This window comes from Oryctolagus cuniculus, chromosome X (genome assembly GCF_051225735.1).
Source record: "Oryctolagus cuniculus isolate XC-2025 breed Fujian yellow rabbit chromosome X, ASM5122573v1, whole genome shotgun sequence".
Classification (NCBI taxonomy): Eukaryota; Metazoa; Chordata; class Mammalia; order Lagomorpha; family Leporidae; genus Oryctolagus; species Oryctolagus cuniculus.
In genome coordinates this window covers 128,988,967-129,009,440 of record NC_142888.1, presented here as the reverse complement: position 1 = coordinate 129,009,440, position 20,474 = coordinate 128,988,967, and the positions used below count along the sequence as shown (strand labels likewise).

Here is a 20,474-nt window from a genome sequence, read left to right as displayed (position 1 = left end):
CTGAATTCTGGGCTCCTGGCTTCAGACAGCCCTGGTGGTCATAGCCACTTGGGGAAAAAAACAGCAGAAGGGAGACTTCTTTCTTCCACTCTCTGCATCTCTGCCTTTCAAATAAATACAATTTTAAAAAGAAGAAATAAATTTGTTTTAAAGACAAAAAAAATTGTTAACATGTTAATGGATACCTTTCTAAACTTCTCTATGTAGAAACATTTTCTAAAGAGATTTTGCAGCCCTTTTCACTTTTTTTTTAAAAAAAGATTTATTTATTTGAAAGGCAGAGTTACAGGGAAATCAGGAGATCAAGAGAGACATAAAGAGATTCCATCCGCTGGGTAATTCCCAAAATGGCTGTACCGACGGAGGATGGGCTGGCCCAAAGCCAGGAGCTTCTTCTGAGTCTCCCATGTGGGTGCAGGTGTCCAAGGACCTGGGTCATCTTCAGGTGTTTCCCAGGCACATCAGGAGGGACCCAGATCAGAAGTGGAGCAGTCCGGACTTGAACCTGTAGCGCCACATGCAGCAGTTTTATCCACTATACCACAGCACCGGGGCACCCCCCTTCTCACTTCTGACACTGAACGTTTCTCATAACATTAGATAGTGCATTACGTGAGTTTTAATGATCACATGGTAATTCATTATACAGACAGAACTTTTCTTGTACATTTAGGTTGTTCCCAATATCATCCTAGTATATTCATCTTTTCAGGCCTATGTAAATGTTTTTTTTTTTTTTTTGGTCTACAAAACAGGCTGAAGCTTCCCATGACTGGAAAAGCCCTTCTGACAATCATGGGATTCTCAATTCCCACCCCTTTTCTTTAATGATATAGCTTTCTGAAAGAATATTCTCTATTTATTACCACTACTTCCTCAATTCTCATTCTATCCACTCTTCAAAGTCTATACTCCAAGATCATCAAGACCTCCCTAATAAACTTATTTCAAGTACCACCGACCCTTTCTTTCTTGACATTCCAGTATCCTCCTTGATATCCTTCTTTCTCTCTTATGTCTCCTTCAATGAGCTTCACTTCTCACCTCTCAACCTCAATACAAATATCTGACCAGTCAAGGCTCCATTCACAGGCTCTGATCTTTTCCTTATAATGCCCTCTATCAGCATGCACATGAAAGACCTCAGCTTGAGTTTGTTGCCCTACAGCTGACTCCCAATCGACAACTCTTAAGCCTCTATTTTACTGCACTTTGCATGAAAACCTATCTGTTAGATTCCACCAAGTGGGTGGCTCACTACTATCCCAAATACATAGTATTTCTCTTGACCAAGGTCCTGATCTGGACTATCCTTCAATTGCAAACAGTGGCATAATTTGTCTTAAGCCTCTATTCTATTGCACTTTGCATGAAAACCTATCTTTTAGATACTATGAAGTGGATGGCTTACTACCACCCCAAATACATAGCATTTCTCTTGACCAGGATCCTGATCTGGACTACCCTTCATCTTCAAACAATGGCATCATTGTTTGAAGGTTCATCCTCTTGGCATCACTTTATATTTCTTTAGATCCTACATCTAGCCACTGTCAAATGCCACAGACCCTTCCTTGGAAACATCTGTTTGTCCTTTTCAGGGTCCCCCTGCCCCAACACTGGCAGTTTTTTAATCTAGGCCATTACTTCAGCTACATCTCTGCACTCTTGAAATGGCTCTGTTTTCTCTGACCTCACATTCTTCCCTCTCCTACCTTTTATCTAGGAAGCTACTAGAACAATTACCTAAAATATCCTGCTACTCCAAAACTTCTTGGGGCTCCTTATAACCAAACTTGATAATCAAGGCCCTTGATTTCTAAGCTTCTTCCAACTCTCCCAGATCAGCCTATAACTACAGAAACTTTCACTTTTCTAGTTTATTCTCACCCACACCTACTTCTGGCTTTTGACTCTTTTTGATCCTCTTTATCCAGAAAGGATTCTCTGACCCCTCCACTTTCTTCAAGTACCAAATCAGGCCCCACCAAATGGCTAAGGGCCTGTTTCTTCTACTGACTCTGCTATAAAAGCCCTCTTGGCTACTTAACACGGTGCTCTTAGAATATCATGTTCCTTTTTATACATACATATCATCCTTCAACCTTGAATGAACCCCTTTAAAGGCAAGAAATGACTGAAAGCTTTTTCCCATCCACAGAATATAACATACACCTTACACACAAAAAAGGAGCAATCCTTTTTTTTCCCAAATAAAGTGTTTTATTTTAGAATAGTTTTTAATTTACAGAAATGTTATAAAGGTACAATAGAGAGTTCCCATAGAGTATCCAAGATGGCTGAATAGGGAAAAGATGTGCTGATTTTGACCATGGGAAGATAACAGAAGAAAAGTGGAGTAACTGCATTCCTAGTGGAGAGATGGAGAAAAGTTTGTGGTGCAAATTCTACAGAAAGAAGAGAGAAGCTATGGACAGTATACAAACGCAACAAGGAGCAGGAACACCATTAGTGACCTCCATAACTGGGGGCTGGAGGAGAAGCATCTTCTTAGAATGAGGTGAGAGGAGTTTAACAGCCCATGTCATTGCTGTTATTGCCTGAAGGAGAACCTTTTAGACCACACTGACACTGAGTCCAGCCTGTAGCACCAGCAGGAGGCAGGGTACCCAAGGGAGAGCTCATAGCGTGCTTACCCCCCACCCCCAAGGCTCCCAGCAACTAGTAGGGAAGAAGTGCCATCTTAATTAGGCAAGTACAAGCTGCTGCAACTCAAGTGTGCACATGACTAGGGTATTTCATTGGAGGGATAAAGCTACGGTCGCACTGATTTTGACTCTGGCCTGGAGGGTTGGCAGGGGTGAAGTATCCACTTAAATCTATGAGGCACTCCTCTCCTCTTATTCTATCATGGGTGGTACCTGTACTCAAACCACCAAGGTGGAACACCAGCAGGCAGCTGGCTCTGGGCCTCGGCTCTCTTCATGGGCAGAGAAGGGTCACAGCACTGAGAGTGAATTCCCTGCTCACTGTGAGAATTCTGACTGCACAATAGGGTGTAGGGTGTAGTGGGGTCCCTGGGACATCACTGTGTCTGGCTTTAAAGACTCAAGAGTTCCCTGAGTGCATGGGGTGGGTCACTGCAGAGGGTTCTGTACTCATACTGAGGACTGCACAGATCCTTTGTGCAGTTCGCGAACCTGCATGGGTGGGGTGTGTGCCACTGTGGGCTTGCCCTGGGTTCTGATCACCTTGGCAGAGAGGAGATGAGGCAGTGATCACACCAGCAGATGTCAACATATCCTCCCTCCACAGAAAGTAGAGGAGAACTACCGTGCCCAACTTGGGTGTCACCCTGGACTCTTGCACTACCCTTGAACACTGACCAGAGTTCCCTGGCCCCACCCAGCACACACCTCTGAATATCCACTGAAGGAGCAGAGCAGACACTCCAGTAAGTCACTGAAGCATATTTCAAAGATAAAAGGCATCAGAGGGAAAAACCAACAACTGGTTCCACAAATGTCTAAAAATAAATGTAAAAACACAAGAAACATGAACAAGGAAGACAAAACAGTGCCCCCAAAAGAACACAACACATCAATATTAGAATATGAAGATGAAGAAACTGATGAAATGCCTGAAAAAGAAATCAAAAGAATGATCACAGGATTACTCAAAAACATGAGAAGAAAATTCATGAGTTAAAGAAATCCATATATGACACGGATGAAAAATTTTGTGGAGAGATAGAGATATTGAAGAGAAATGAAACTGAAATATTATAAATAAATAACTCAACATGTCCTCTTCCTACAGTGGAGAGCCTAAACAACAGACTTAGTGGGTAAAACACATAATATCTGAACTAGAAGACAAATCTGTAGAAGTAGACAAATAAAAAAGAAAAAATTAGAAAAATGGAAAATAGTCTTTGAGATTTATGGGATATTAGTAAATGACCTAATATATGGGTCTTAGGAATTCTTGTAGGTGTGGAAAGAGAGAATGGATTAGAAGGCCTATTCAATGAAATAACAGAGAAAAACTTCCTTTATTTGGAGAAAGAAAACAACACCTAAGTATAGGAAATACATACAACTCTTAATAGACATGACCAGAGAAGATCTTCACCATGACCCATTGTAGTTAAACATTCAACAGTAAAACATAAAGAAAAGATTCTAAAATGTGCATGAAAGAAATGTCAGATTACTTTTAAAGGGTGTCCAATTAGACTGACAGCTCTCATCAGAAACTGACAGTTTCTCATTAGAAACCCTACAAGCTAGGAGAGAATGGGGAGACATACTCCAATTCCTAAAAGAAAAAGGCTGTCAACTCAGAATATTGCACCCAGCAAAGCTCTCATTTATAAATGAAGGTGACATAAAGACATTCCAAAACAAACAGAAATGGAAAGAATTTCTCACTTCACATCTAGCCTTACAAATGATAGCTAAGGATGTGCTACATAGAAACACACAGAGATAATCATCATTATGAAAGAATGTGAAGGCAGAAAACCTCCTAGTAAAAGTACAAAGGAAATTGTGAGCAAACAATAGGAATATTTACAGAAAAATGGCAGGATCAAGTTGTTATTTATCAATAATAACCTTGAATGTAAATGGTCTAATTTATCCAAGAAAAAGACATAGACTGGCTGAATGGATTTAAAAACAAGACTCATCTATTTACTGCCTGTCAGAAACACACCTCACCAACAAATATACACATAGATTGAAAGTGAAAGGATGGAAAAAAAAAACATTCCACGCTAATGAAAAGCAACAAAGAACAGGAGCAGCCTTCCTAATATCAGATAAAATAGACTTTAACACAAAATCTGTTAAAAGAGACAAAGAAGGGCATGATGTAATAATGATAAATCAACAGTTAGATGCGATGCTTGTAAATGTATATATGCAACCAATGGCAGGGCACCTCATCATTTTAAAAATGCTAATGGATATAAAGGGAGACATAGACTCCAATAACAATGGAGGACTTTAGCACCCCACTTTCATCAATGGACATATCAACTTGACAAAAAAAAATCAACAAAGAAACAACAGAGCTAAACTATACTATGGACCCAATGGACCTAATTGATATCTACAGAGCATTTCATCCCACAGCTAAAGAATACACATTATTTTCATCAGTACATGGAGCTTTCTAGGAAAGACCATATGCTAGGCCATAAAGCAGGTCTCAACAAATTAAAAAAAATGAAAACATACCCTGTATCTGTTCTGACCACAATGGAATGAAGCTGGAAATTAATAACTTAAAAAATTCTTAAAATATGCGAATATGTAGAGACTGAACAACACACACCTGAATGAACAGTGGGTCATAGAAGAAATCAAAAGGGAAATAAAAGAAATTCTGGAAATGAAGAAGATGATAACACAACATATCAAAACTTATGGGATACAGCAAAAGCACTGTTAAGCAGGAAGTTCATAGCAATTAGTGCTACATCAAGAAATTAGAAAGGCATCAAATAAATGATTGAACAATGCAACTCAAGGACCCATAAAAACAACAGGAAAACAAACCCCAAATTAGTAGGAAAGAAGTAAATAAAATTAGAGAAAAAAATGAAATTGAAACAAAAAAAATACAAAAGATCAGTGAAATGAAGAGCTAGCTTTTTTTGTGAAGATTTATTTATTTCTTTGAAAAGCAGTATTACAGAGGGATTGAGGGAGAAAGAGAGTGAAGGAGAGGTCTTCCATCCACTGGTTCTCTTTCTAAATGGCTGCCATGGCCAGAGCTGGACTGATCTGAATCCAGGAGGTTGGAGCTTCTTCCAGGCCTCCCAGGCAGGTGCAGGGGCCCAAGGACTTGGGCAATCTTCTACTGCTTTCCTATGCCATGGCAGAGAGCTGTATTGGAAGTGGAGCAGCCAGGACTCAAACCGGCGGTCATATGGGATGCCAGCACTGCAGGCAGCAGCTTTAGCCTCTATACCACAGTACTGGCCCCAAAGATGGCTTTTTTGAGAAAATAAACAATATTGAAACACTATTTGCCCAACTCAAAAAAAGAGAAAAGTCCTAAATGAATAAAATCAGAGATAAAAAAGATGTATCAATGGATACCACAGAAATAAAAAGAATCAGCAGAAATTACAATGGCTATATGTCAACAAGTTGGAAAATCTAGAAGAAATGGATAGATGTCTGGACATGTATAATTGAGTCATGATGAAGACAGAGAAAACCTATTTTAAACAGAAAAATAACCAAAGATGTTGAATCAGTAATGAAGATACTCTCAACAAAGAAAAGCCAGGGCCAGATGGCTTCATTGTTGAATTCCACCAAACTTTAATTCCAAATCTTCTCAAACTATTCAAAACAACTGAAAGGGAGGGAATCCTCCCAAACACCTTCTATGAGACTGGCATCACTTTAATTGCAAAACCAGAAAAAGATACAAAAAAAAAGAAAGAGAACAATCAATATCCCTGATGGACATACATGCAAAAATCCTCAGCAAAATACTAGCTAATCGAATCCAACAATACATCAGAAAGATTATTCACCTGGACGAAGTAGGGTTCAGCCCTGGTATGCAGGGATGGTTTAACATATGCAAATCAACAAATATGACACATCACATTAACAAACTGAGGAATAAAAACCACGTGATTATCTCAGTAGATGCAGAGAAAGCATTTGATAAAATATAATATCCTTTCATGAAAAAAAAAAAAAACCTTAAACAAACTGGGTACAGAAGGAACATTCCTTAACACAAACAAAGCAACATATGACAAACCCATAGCCAGCATCCGACTAAATGGGGAAGTTGGAGCCATTTCTACTAAGATCCAGAACCAGACAAGGTTGTCCATTTTCACCATTGTTATTCAACATAGTTCTGGAAGTTTTAGCCAGAGCCATTAGGAAAGAAAAAGAAATCAAGGGGATACAAAAATAGAAAGGAATTAGTAAAATTATCCCTGTTTGCAGATGATTGAGCTTGTGATTATAAAATAAACTGAAAGTATGTCATTGTTAAAATTAAAAGATAAAGGAAGAAAGAAAGAGAGGAGGGAGGGTGGGAATGTGGGCAGGAGGGAATATAAGGTGGGAAGTATCATTATGCTCTTACATCTGTATATGTGAAATACATGAAATTTGTTCATCTTATATAAATAAGAAAATTTTAAAATAAGAAAGTTCCCATATACCACAGCCAGTTCCCCTGCTTAGGCTACAGTGATCATAATGTTGGTGTATCATAATGTATGCTACATTTGTTACAACTAATGATTCCTATCAAGCTGGAAAATATCGGGGCTGGCACTGTGGCACAGCGGGTTAATGCCCTGGCCTGAAGCACTGGCATCCCACATGAGCACCGTTTCTGCTCCACTTCCAATCCAGCTCTCTACTGTGGCCTGGGAAAGCTAGAAGATGGCCCAAGTCCTGGGGCCCCTGCACCAGCGTGGGAGACCCAGAAGAAGCTCCTGACTCCTGGCTTCAGATCACCACAGCTCTGGCCATTGCGGTCAATTGGGGAGTGAACCAGCGGATGGAAGAACTCTCTTTCTGCCTCTCCTCTTTCTGTGTAACTCTTTCAAATAAAATTTGACTAGAGACTAATCTGTCTTAATGATTCACCTCCTTAAAGTTGGTTTTTTGTTTATTTACTTCCTTCAGATAGTTTCAAGTACATTAACTTTTAAAAGACTTTGGGATTTCTGAAGCCTTCAGGATGAAAGAATGAACACAGTGAAACAAAATCCATTCTATAAGTCAATTTGAGATTAGTTTCCATAAAACCACCACCATGCAGGCCCATGGAGGTCATCCTCAGGAATGATTAGATAATAAATTGGCTACTCTTAAATAAACCTGCACGAAAGACTGCACAATTCACCACTGACAAGACAGAGACATCTCTACAAGGTCTAAAAATATACTGAAGTGATATTGTGAGTTCTTTAGTTTAGGTAAACAAATTATAAAGAAACACTAAACTGTCAAATATAGAGTCTTCTATAAATAGTTTCTCTTTCAGTGCTCAAGTTTTAAATATTTAAGGGGTTTAAAAATATCCCCCTTCTATTACTTTCTTTTTTAATATATAAAAATCTTTTAATATATATATATACACATATATATATACTTGCCTTGATATGCTCAAGCCAATGAGTAGACTCCAAACTTGACAACCAGTGAGATTCTTCTACATTAGGATAAACAATGTCTTTCACCTTTTTTAAAGATTCCCGCATAACATGAATATTATGAATGTCTAAGAAGAAAAGTTCGGCATTATGATACGCATCATCACTTTCATATCCTCCTCCTGTTGCCTGAGAAATAAAACAACAAGATATACAAACAATTAGTTGGGTCATCTATTTCATCAGGAACTTATGCAAATGTTTTGAAAATTACTTGTCCTTCAAATCTCAACCCAAACCCTGCAATTTAAATAAATCACTGGCGTGACTTGACTTCTCATGCTAAGCCCCTATGCCTTTACTCATACTTTGAGCTAGAACAAAGTTAGGAGGCTGGCAATTTCTCAGGGAATTTGTATCTGTGAAGGGGAAAAAATCAGTTTCAAAATGCACTACAGGGGCCAGCGCTGTGGTGTATGTAGCAGGTAAAGCCGCTGCCTGCAGTGCCAGCATCCCATATGGCTGCCGGTTTAAGTCCCAGCTACTCCACTTCCGATCCAGCTCTCTGCTATGGCCTGGGAAAGCAGTGGAAGATGACCCAAGTCCTTAGACCCCTGCACCCATGTGGGAGACCCAGAAGAAGCTCCTGGCTCCAGGCTTCAGAATGGCACAGCTCTAGCCATTGTGGCCAATATGGGAATAAAAAAACGGATGGAGGACCCCTCTCTCCCTCTCTCCCTCCCTCTTCTTCCCTCCCTCCCTCCCTCCCTCCCTCTCTCTCTCTCTCTGCCTCTCCTCTCTCTGTGTAACTCTGACTTTCAAATAAATAAATAAATCTTAAAAAAAAAAAAAAGCCCTACAATCACTGGCCCTCCTTCCAGATTTGGAAAAGCAAGAGCAGGTTCTGAAAGGTCTTCATCCTCCATCAATTTCGTAGCCAGAACAGTATTCCTTAATGGGGTGTAACAGCGAAATTGAGGTGGCAGCAGGCAACCTTGACTTTGTAAAAGCACTTACAGAGGACATGGTGTGTTAGAGGAAAACAACATGCTTTGCAGTCAAACCAACCCAGGCCAATAGTTCAGCATCACCCTCTCCCCATTGTGTGATGTAGGACAAGGCACATAACCTTTCTGAGCTCCAATGTCCTCTCCTGTAAAACAGGGACTAATACCACCTAGGCCTCACAGGATGAAAGGAGCCATACTCCATTATGACAGCTAACACCAGCTACCGTCTGGTGAGCTCCTATGATGTCCCAGAGCCGTGATTCTTGCTTTGCCTCATTTTACCTTTTACAGCAATACTGCAAGATAGGAATTACTATCCCCATTTTGCAAATGAGAAAGCAGAAACTCAGAGACACTATTTAACTATTCCAACATCATAGAGGTAATAGGTGGAATTTAAGTCCAGTCTGCTTTCAAAGCCTGAACCTCTTCTATCACTTCATGACTATCTCTCTGCTCTGCAGACACTCAAGACAGAGCCTGCGTATACTGAGCAATCGAAGAATCAAGTTTTAAGAGGAGACAAAAGGGCTGCCATTTTCTACAGCACCTACAAGGAGTAGCTTGCCACAGTAGGCATTGGTTCACCTCCCCAATATGGTGAAGACTGTCAGTTTTTGACACCAACACAAAGAGATACTATGGTTCGGCTGAGAAATCTGGCAGCATTCTGCTTAAATGTTTTGAAAGGCCTCTGGCCTTTAATACAAAGTTAACTAGTTCTGAGACCTGCAAAGAAAGCAGGGGCGTAGGAACTTTGGAGTGCCTATAGGAAGAGGACAGGGAAACACCTGCCCTGGACCCAAAAGGAAAGGGGAAGTTACCAGGCAAATGTGTAGTGGCCACATGCCTCTTTTCTAACAATGAAAGGAATGCAAGCTTGTATCCAGGGTTGAAGGATTGTTTCTGGGGTTAGTCACAGAGATGGTTTCCTGCAGAAGCAAGGCTACTACATGAACTGCAAACCTGCACTCCTATGTGAAGAGCTAGAAGCCTTGGGTCTCCAAAGACTCCAGGTGAGAAAAATATTTAGGCAGGAATTTTTTAATGACTTTCTCTAAGTAGCATGAGTAGCAAGCAAAGAGAACACATTCACTTCACTGTTCTGTAAAAGAATTATCAGCTAATAAGCAGACAAATGGGCCACCTTCCCCTCTTCTTGGTTGTCCATGCTGTGGGGAAGAATGCCAGAGGTGCCCCTGTCTAGCTTTTGCAAATCATAGCTGCCTCCAGAGCTGGGGGCTGGGCTGGCTGGGTGTTGGGGGGAATAGCCAGCTGGCATTTTGCTAGGTCTGTGCGCCTGCAAAGCAAGGACACATGCTACCCTCTCGCCGACAAACAACCTACTGCTTTGCACATGTGGCTTTGAAATAGTTACAGTGACTTTTAAAGTGATTCTTGATGCTGGAGGTCCTGTTATAAATAAGTGAAAATGATATGTGACAAAAATGAAGGAAAATACACTTTTACTCATTGTCAACATTTCTGGCAAAAACAGACACGAATACAGTTTCACTCCCAAAGTCCTCTCAGCACACTGCAACAGAAAAAGCAGCAGCTTGGTGCTAGATTCTACTGATGCCTGGCTTTTCCTGTTTTTTTAATTTAAAATGATGGGATGCTGCCTGTTGCATTTGCAGTTGTAAATTTCTAAATAGCCACAAGGCAAAAACAATTAGGTCCAAAGACAACAGAAGTAACAAAGGGTCAAAATCAATTAGTCAACCACAGATTGAGTTCCCCAAAGTTCAAATTTGCCCTGTCTGGTTACTTTTGAAGAATTCTCTTCGGTTTTTCTTTCTTCAACAGAAAACCACCCAGATTACTCAGTGCCATGATGTACAAGTCCAAGGAGCTGTTGCTATGGATATAGATGACTATCACAGAGACAGTGCAGAAGGAGGGGGTGCCTGCATGGTTTTTAAAACAATGACTCAGACCTTGAAGGCTTAGGCTTTTCTCCTTAATGTCGTCCTTCCCATAACTCCTAGTAGCACTAGAAATAGACTTATTTCCCAAGTCTTAAAAAGGCATTCACAAATGCTGTACTTCTTGAATTATAGAATTCTATAACTGCTATAATGAGCTTAGAGTTAATATAATTAAGGTATTCATTTTATACATTTTAATATTTTAAAATATTCTTTCAAAATACTTCATGTGAATATTACCTCATATCTATTTCAGGCTAAATACGCATGTAGGAATAGTGTGTTTACACAGGTACTCATGCTGAATTACGTATGAAGGACAACAGGAACAGACATACTAGTATATAAAATGAAAATAATGCAAGGAGATACTTAGGTATAGGTTTTTTCCTAAATATTTTACTCATAATTGACTTATCGATTTAACTTGCTGATGGCTTTCCATGCATTTTCAGAATTATTTCTAAACCCAACTCAACTGCGGGAACACATAGCTGGTCCAACAGCATGCACGAGGCAGATGGATGGAGGCCAAGATTCAACGTGTAGGATGGGAGATCCCTGTGCAAATAAGGAGGAGCTATACCTGGACATTCATGCAGGTTCTACTCAGGATGCTGCCGCATCTATGTCTGCTGCTCAAGAAATTGTTTTGCTTTTAGGTTCTTGTGTTGTGAATAATTGAAGAGGCCAGATAAACGACCTCGAGATAATGAAGTATTAAAGACAATGTAATGGAAGCTTATAGCTGATGAGAAGCAATACTGGAGTGGGAACTCAGGGCAGGCCTGTCACGAGTATCTGCAAGTGGCAGCTGGCAATTACAGGAGAAACAGCAGGTAAAATGCACACTAATCTGGGGCCATCTAGAAAGGGCCGACAACTTCATATGAGGGTACCTCAAAAAGTTCATAGAAAAAGGAAATATAAGATATCTTTATTTTGTCCAAAAATTGGAAATCCATGCGTAGTTTTTTCATAAAACTTTTCATGAACTTTTGGAAAACACTCTGTCCCTCATACCAGCTTCTGAAAGTGTCACCATACAGTAACTAAGGTTCACAATGATAATCCTTATCAACATTAAATGCACTTGACATGCTCTACTTATGAAGGCAAAAAGACATTAAGACGGACTTCTTTGAAAGCATTCTGAAATTTTTGTGTACATGTATGAGATTGAAAAATTCACATATATGTATCTAGTCATTTCTTGAATCATATAATGTAAATAAGAATATAGATTTATGAATATATAGAGTACAGAGGAGGGAGTGTTTGGGTAAGGCTGTATACTTAGAATTTTAATAATTATTGCTTCCCACAACTCCTTACAGGTGCCTCAACATTATATACAATGAAAGCTATCATCCAGAGCTGACTCAGCTCCAAAGAGATTCTAACTTTTGCCCAACATTCTGGCCAAATCCCAAGTTCGTTACTGTTCTAGATGCATCTAAACCTAAAGTTTACTTTCATTTGATTTTTTAAAACATATTTATTCATTTGAAAGTCAGAGTTATGGAAAGACAAGGCAGACACACACACACACACACACACACACACAGAAGTCTTCCATCAGCTGGTTCACTCCCCAAATGGCCACAAAGGCTGGAGCTGGGCCCATCTGAAGCTGGAGCCAGGAGCTTCTTCCGGGTCTCCCACATGGGTGCAGGGGCCCAAGGACTTGGGCCATCTTCTACTGCTTTCCCAGGCCATTAGCAGGGAGCTGGATTGGAAATGGAGCAGCCAGGACTCAAACTGGCACCTATATGGGATGCCGGCACTGCAGGCAGAAGCTTAGCCTACTATGCCTGAGATTTTAATGTATTAACCTTTTGTTTAAGATAAATTTGGTAATAAAGTTCCTTTACAACTAAGGGAATTCATTATTCATTTTCTTTTTTTTTTGTTTGTTTGTTTTGCTTTGTTTTGACAGGCAGAGTGGACAGTGAGAGAGAGAGACAGAGAGAAAGGTCTTCCTTTGCCGTTGGTTCACCCTCCAATGGCCGCCGTGGCTGGCGCGCTGCGGCCGGCGCACCGCGCTGATCCGATGGCAGGAGCCAGGAGCCAGGTGCTTTTCCTGGTCTCCCATGGGGTGCAGGGCCCAAGCACCTGGGCCATCCTCCACTGCACTCCGTGACCACAGCAGAGAGCTGGCCTGGAAGAGGGGCAACCGGGACAGAATCCGGCGCCCCGACCGGGACTAGAACCCGGTGTGCCGGCGCCGCTAGGCAGAGGATTAGCCTAGTGAGCCGCGGCGCCGGCCCTGGGAATTCATTTTCTTAACTATTAATTTAAACTCATGTGTTGATATGCCAAGGCAAAAACATTCACAGAATGGTTTTCTAAGTCCATATGTAAGCTGATTTTTAAAACACTTACTTTGTTGGCCACTGCATTTACACTGGGTCTTGCATCATAAATTGTGAGCTTAGAAAGTTGTCTGTTAGTTTCCCTGATAACGTCGAGATATTTCTCATCATCCTTATTTCGTTTACCACTCATACCAACAAGAGGCTGGCTGCAGCGTACGATGACCATCTTGTTTTCAGGATGAATCCATGACAGCACCTATGGTTAGTTCAGACAGTTGAAGCTATCAAGAAACCAGGTCTCAAGACAACAATGAAAACTATACAAAAATAAAGCTCTAACAATCACAAAGTGACTCTGGTGCAACAGAACACTTGTTCACTTGCAGCATCACTGTCTGTGCACCCAGAAATACGCTTAACAATTATGGCTACTGAGACACAATTAGAACAACCAATTTTTAATTTTAAAATATTTATTTATTTACTTAGTTGAAAGGCAGAGTGAGACACGGAGAGAAAGGAGGGGAGGGAGGAGACAGAGACAGAGAGAGACTAATCTTCTATCTGCCCACAATATCCAGGACTGGGCCAGGCCAAAGGCAGGAGCTCCATCCAGGTCTCCCAGGTGGGTGCAGGGGCACAAGCACTTGGGCCAATTTGCATTGCTTTCCCAGGCGATTAGCAGAGAGCTGGATAGGAAGTGGGTAGATGGGATTCGAAATAACATTCCAATATGAGATACAGTGATCTAATAATGCTTACCTAAAAAAGTGATATCATCTAAAGGAAATAAAACTGATATTTTTAATTTTGTAGTTTGCACTGGATTTTTTTTAATTATATATGAACAACTTTAGCAAAAAGTGAGAAGCAAAAGCAATCAGGTTTGGTACAATGTTTCTTGTAACACCAGCTCACCTCCACAGGTCATTTCCCCAACAGCCTCAATTCTAGAACTAAACACAGGAGGGAAGAAAACCCAGGGGAAGCAAAAAATGGTCTCAGACTGCCAGAGGAGCTGTCAGTCTCCACAATGATGCTTGGATACATGGAGCCCAAGAGAGCTCATCATGCTTTCACTCAGAATTAGTCTTCTGCAAGTTTACACATGAGTCAGCATGACTGCTGCCCAGGTTCTGGGCTCATAGCATGTGAGAAATGAAAATGGGGAGTGCAGCTAATAAGGTAATATTCTGAAAACTGCCGAACCCTACACTTGAGAAGAGGGACTGCTTGTTTTGTGAAGGTTCCAAAAAAGCTATTAAAGACTAGGGGGAGCTGTCCAAAGCTTCAGCACTGGGAAGCCCTGGGAAAGGTACAGTACAGAGATGTGACCTGTCCTGCCCTCCTGTATCAAGAGAGATGGAACTGACGAGATCACTTTTGAAAGAGCAAATTGCTACACATATAAGAGATTTACTATTTGAAAAAGACTTTAGTCTCAAGGGTTTTTTTTTGGCACTTCCATCTAAAACAGTTTTTAAAAAATTTATTTACATGATAACTGTACGTTTTTCTGGGACACAGTGTGGCATTTCATTACTACTTTGTCTTTTCACCCGTCAAGTACCTCCCTTCTAATTATTTCAGTTGAAAAAATTTAAAGTTTTATTATTTATTTGAAAGGGGGTGGGAGAGGGAGTATAGAGGGAGAGGGGAAAAGAGGGAAAGGGGGAGGACCAGAAAAGGAGGTGGGAAGGGAGAAAGCATAGGGGGAAGGTGGGGAGTGGGAAGAGAGGGAGAGAGAGGGAGAGAGATCGTCCACTCTCTGGCTCATTCCCTAAATACCCACAATAGCCAGGATCCAGGAACCACATTTGGGTTGCCCATTTTGGTGGCTGGAACCCAAGTACTTAAGTCATTATCTGTTGCCTCCCATGTGTAAAAGGAGGAAGCTGGATTGGAAGCAGAGGCAGGACTCAATCCCAGGTTCTCAGAAACAGGATGTGGGCCTCTCAAGCAACGGCTTGGCCCACTGCACCACAATGTGCATCATGGTATTATATTTAGAATCAGGCTACATGCCAGAAAATGCCCTCTGCCAATGCTCTCCCCATTCCCACCCCTCTTTTCTCTGTGGTGCCATGTTAGGAAATGCTACTCAGATCAGTTGTTTTGTCTCTTCATTTCTTCTTCTGGGGAGAATTCTTACTACCTTTTAAATAGAACGCTTGTTGTAGTGCTGAACACATAAAAATAATGTTCATTTCACAGTATCAACTATTATTAGTGCTTTTATTGGTATTATATTATTGGTATTATATGGTATTATATTATTCTTGTTGTTGTTTTTTTTTTGACAGGCAGAGTGGACAGTGAGAGAGAGAGAGAAAGGTCTTCCTTTGCCGTTGGTTCACCCTCCAATGGCCGCCGCGGCCGGCGCACCGCACTGATCCAATGGCAGGAGCCAGGAGCCAGGTGCTTCTCCTGGTCTCCCATGGGGTGCAGGGCCCAAGCACTTGGGCCATCCTCCACTGCACTCCCTGGCCACAGCAGAGAGCTGGCCTGGAAGAGGGGCAACCGGGACAGAATCCGGCGCCCCGACCGGGACTAGAACCCAGTGTGCCGGCGCCACTAGGCGGAGGATTAGCCTAGTGAGCCACAGCGCCGGCCATATTATTCTTATTAAAAGCCTTAGAAGCTATAGATAATGAAAGTTGGACACAAAGACTTAGTCATCAAAAGATGCTTATCACGGCATTGTTTATAAATGCAAAAGGTTAAAAAGAATCTAGATGTCTCACAATAGAAGACTGATTAAATAAATCATGGCACATTTACACACTGGTATGTGGGCTGATCATATTTATCACTCTTGGAAAGTTGTTTATCAGATATTGATAAGTAGAAAAATATATGGCAGTATCATATTGAGATACAAATTATAAAATAATTTCTTTTTTGAATAGGTAGGAAAATAAACACCTGCATGTCCAGAAAGAAATGTGGAAGGCTATACACCAAAATGTTAACAATGGTTCTCACTAGGTGGCAGACTCTTTTTTGTTCATCAGTATTTTCTAACATGTCTGAAATGAACATGCATTACTTATGCATTAAAGAATTCCATGAAATTAAAACAAGCCTGTTTGAGAACAAAGGGATATGTATCTACCAATGGGATCATTAATGCATGTGGATTATTTCGTTACCCAAATGGTATTTAAATGGTATTTTATTATGGTTTGTACCTTATTTACATACAAAATAAGGTCTTTCTCATCAATTCCTTTTGTCATTTTATATGGACTTTTAAGAAAAGAGTTTACTATCAAATGTTAATGATCAGACATTAAAGGCACATACATTTTCTAGGTGTAAACAAGGCTTTGAGACTTGTAGACAAGAGTTAGGTGAGCAGAAACTATGCTCAAAGAGCATATTACCACTCTTAATATAGTACCTCACTTGTAAATATGTAGTCTATGGATAGCTTAGTTTTTGATATTTAAAGGAAAAATAAGTGGAAATTACTGGCTATCACAAAGTACCAAAGATCCATAAAAGGGCTAAGTAGAAAGTTAAGCAGTTTAATTTGCTCTGCAGTAGACTTTCTTCCATTCAGAATGATGGAGATCAAGGTGGTACACTGGGCTCACTTGTTTCATTTCTTTTCCTGCACCAACTCACACGAAATTCACACCCATACACCCTGAGAGAAACCTCTGACACAGCAGATGGTCAATAAATACTGATGAAGTGAATACATGAACAAAGCCAATCTAGGCTAGCCCAGCCTGGTTCTCTCTGTGGGCAAGGCATATGTTGGCAAGATAGTGGCCAGGGTTGGGGGTAGACTGTGGCTATAGTGCAGGACAACATGTCCAAACTGAGCACAAGAGGACTGCACTTGTAACCATACCTTCATTAGCGTGGTGTTCTAATAAAATGAGCCAACTAACATCCTTTCAGATATAACATGTATCATGAAGATAGAAATGGACAATATAATTAGAGAAGCAAATGAATATTGTATTAGGCTGACAGTATTTAAAGTCTCTCACAAACAACCCTTTAAGGATAAGAATGCTTAGACTTGGAAATTAAAGGCAAAGGAATATTAAGTTTTAATTTCTTCAACCTTTGATGTTAAAATTCTATTAATTTGAAAACAAATTCCCAATGTACTTATTATGACAGATCCTGAAAAATAAAAGAAGAACAAAATCAAATCTCTGAATTTTTGGCCAGTAAAATTTAGGTACAGAGTAGAGAGTACAACATGTCCATAAACATTTAAGGCTTAAAAGGGAATTTGGAGAACTAGGTTCACTGATGCTGTTAAGTACACTGCCTAGAACAAGTCTGCATGTGACGGCAGTTTTGACAAGGCTGTGGAGGCAGCTTGCCAACATGACAATAATGCGTGTGCGCACAAGCCTGTACTTATAGACAGCAGGTTCTCTCCAGCAGGATTCATACCACATTTACAAAGCGCCTGCCACACATCCAGTGACCACAGAGCCTGGCCTTCCTTCCGCACACACAGCACATATTCACCTGTGATGGCATCACTCGTACCCTCCTCACTCAGAGCAGTTTACTCGGGTTTCTGCTCTACTCTGGACTGTAAGTGCCTGAAAGGCAGGGCTTGTCTTATTACTTCTTTTCCATTTGGCAAGGTGCTTTGCACTCAGAAGGCACTCGGTAATTATTTGTGGGAATGAAATGCCAAAAAGGGTGTTTCTCTAAATTACTTGACTACCACTCATACAGAGTAAAACGCACGCTTTGAGAGAAATGTTAATCACAGTGCTCACCGGGATTCGATTTCGGGATCTAAAAGCCGCAACTCTCCTGAGGTCATCATCAGAGGCACGATATGGAACCACCAAAAGGGCAGGGTAAGTCTCACAGAGTTCATAGCACTTATTGATGAAAGTGATTCTCCACTGATGATTGGGCAGCCCCTGCAGGAAAAAGAAGGCCCAAGTCAATACTGTAGGATTCCATCTCTGGCTTCCACCTTGGGCCTCTCTTCTTTCTAGCAATATGTGCACATGCCTCTTTGAGCACAGGGTGATGACTGCCCGCCTATTTATAATAATCCAGACAACGTAAGAACACAAGACAAAACACTGGTGGTTCCCACAAGTCTAAACTAACTTTTGTGAATCCATACTCTCTTGAATTTGTGATCTTTATTTCACGTCAACATAATCTTTGCTACTTTTATGGAGGGCCTTCAAAAAGTTTATGGAAAAACATACTATATAAAGAAAACTATATATGGATTTCAAAATGTTTTACACCAGAATAATACAAATTCCATTTTCCACAAATTTGTTGAAGTACTCCAGTACAATACAGATAAACCCAAGTTCATCCCCCACCCATGCACCCTCCACCCGAGAAAAGTACCTTGTGTAATCTTAATTTGCATCTAATTGAGGGTAGAAAAGAGATCAGGCAACTTCCTCTCCCTATACAAAATACAGTGAATGCTTCATTCTGCTCCAAAGTGGAAAGCTGCTGAGCTCATGAGGAAAGTCACAGAGGGGAAATAAAGGAATACCCCTCTGGGGAGGCTCATTTCGCCACCTCCGATGAGTTTGTTGAAAATCAAGTTTTTTGGGGTGGATGGTCACCCTGTAGGTTGTGAGTGAAATACAGTCATTTGCATTTAAGCAGACTGCTAATGTAACTGGGAGACCTGGAACACATCCCCCATCCTATCATCTACCCACAGAATTGTCTCCAGTATGAACAAGATCCAGAGGTGGTGGAATATTCTCTCCCCATACTCACAAATGCACAAATACACACATGAAAGTGAGCTATGTGGGTGTTTGCTGTGGGGACAGACATTGTACCTTTTCTTTAGGTCTGGCCCTATAGACCACGGACCAAACAGATGTTGAGTCTGATGCTGAGTCCAATTAGAGAGTTATAAGTCCCATCAGAAAGTTATAAGAAAAAAAGATTGAATATAATGGCAGTCTAGAACATAACACCTTCAACAGTTCATATATGCATGCAGTCTTAAAAACAGGAACTGTTTTGCTTCAAGCTAGATGCTTTAAACTAAAGAAAAGCCTTAACACTTTTGTAACACTGCAAAAATAAGGTAAAGATATTTACAGGTCTCTAAAACATGCAAAATGTTTTAATGGTCCTTCTTCTAGCGCCGTAGCTGGTCTAGAACAGACGTCATTAAAATGAGAGGTGTACAAAGACTTTGAAAACTTGACAAGTCTAAACTTGATTTATGAAAGAAATAGAACATACTGTCTCCCACATGTGTTCTAGAGCTGAACTCCTACACCCCAGTTCTAGAGCATCCAATCTTCTTATGAATATGAAAACTACCGATCTAACACTAAAAATGGAAATCAGTTCAGGTTCATGGTGGTGATGGTTACTAGAAGATTCTTCTCAAGTGTAAACTTCTGAAGTCATACTTTATATCCACTGCCTTTTCATATAAAGCGACTGTGTTTGATTTGATTTTCAAAGATCATTAAACTACACTTCCCAATGAGTTTAAGTGATCTGTAGAACAATAATTATGAACAGTTCTATCTCAAAACCCTTAGCTGTGCTAGATTTGCTTACACCAGAGGCCAAATTGTGGCTCTTATTACATAACATGCACTGATCGTATTCACAGAAATGCTACAGGAGCCCTCTGTTGCTGAACAAGAACATTATCTCAAGCCTCCTGTTATTATTACAGCAAAGAAACATGCACATAGGTGAAGACCACATAAGAGAGCAGTAAAGGCAATTATAATTTCTATTCATCAAAGCTTTCCTGGAAAAGACATCAGTACAGGAAAACAGTTCTAATTCATCTGAATCTGCAACCTGTAATGAAGATTGTTTATCTCTAACTGCTAGTTAAGGTCTCTGAAATGCAAATATGTAGTAATCAATTCTTAAAATGTAAGGTATACAGGTGTGATTTTTCTAGACCCTACGTGTTTGACTCATTTCATAAAAACAAGTCTGACATACTTCATATAAAGAAAGAAACAGACTTTAGCTGTCCAGCTTTCAATGCAGCTTGAATATGGCTATGGAATGATCTTTTAAGTTATATAGTGAGAGAGAATGAGCATTATAAACATGTGTATAGTACCACAATTGCAAAGATATTTAG

The 20,474-nt window shown here is 40.4% G+C and overlaps 1 protein-coding gene across 7 annotated transcripts in view; it reads right to left on the bottom strand.

The window, feature by feature from the left end:
• MTM1 (myotubularin 1) overlaps nt 1–20,474 on the bottom strand; it is a 127,895-nt gene that overhangs the window by 20,945 nt on the left and 86,476 nt on the right. For all 7 annotated transcript variants that reach the window (XM_002721329.6, XM_008275032.5, XM_070067219.2 and 4 more), the window contains 3 exons: nt 18,133–18,282; nt 13,440–13,628; nt 8,117–8,302 (listed from right to left, as the gene is read on the bottom strand). In XM_002721329.6, the coding sequence (XP_002721375.5) occupies nt 8,117–8,302; nt 13,440–13,628; nt 18,133–18,282 (525 nt within the window). The remainder of the gene's footprint in view (nt 1–8,116; nt 8,303–13,439; nt 13,629–18,132; nt 18,283–20,474) is intronic.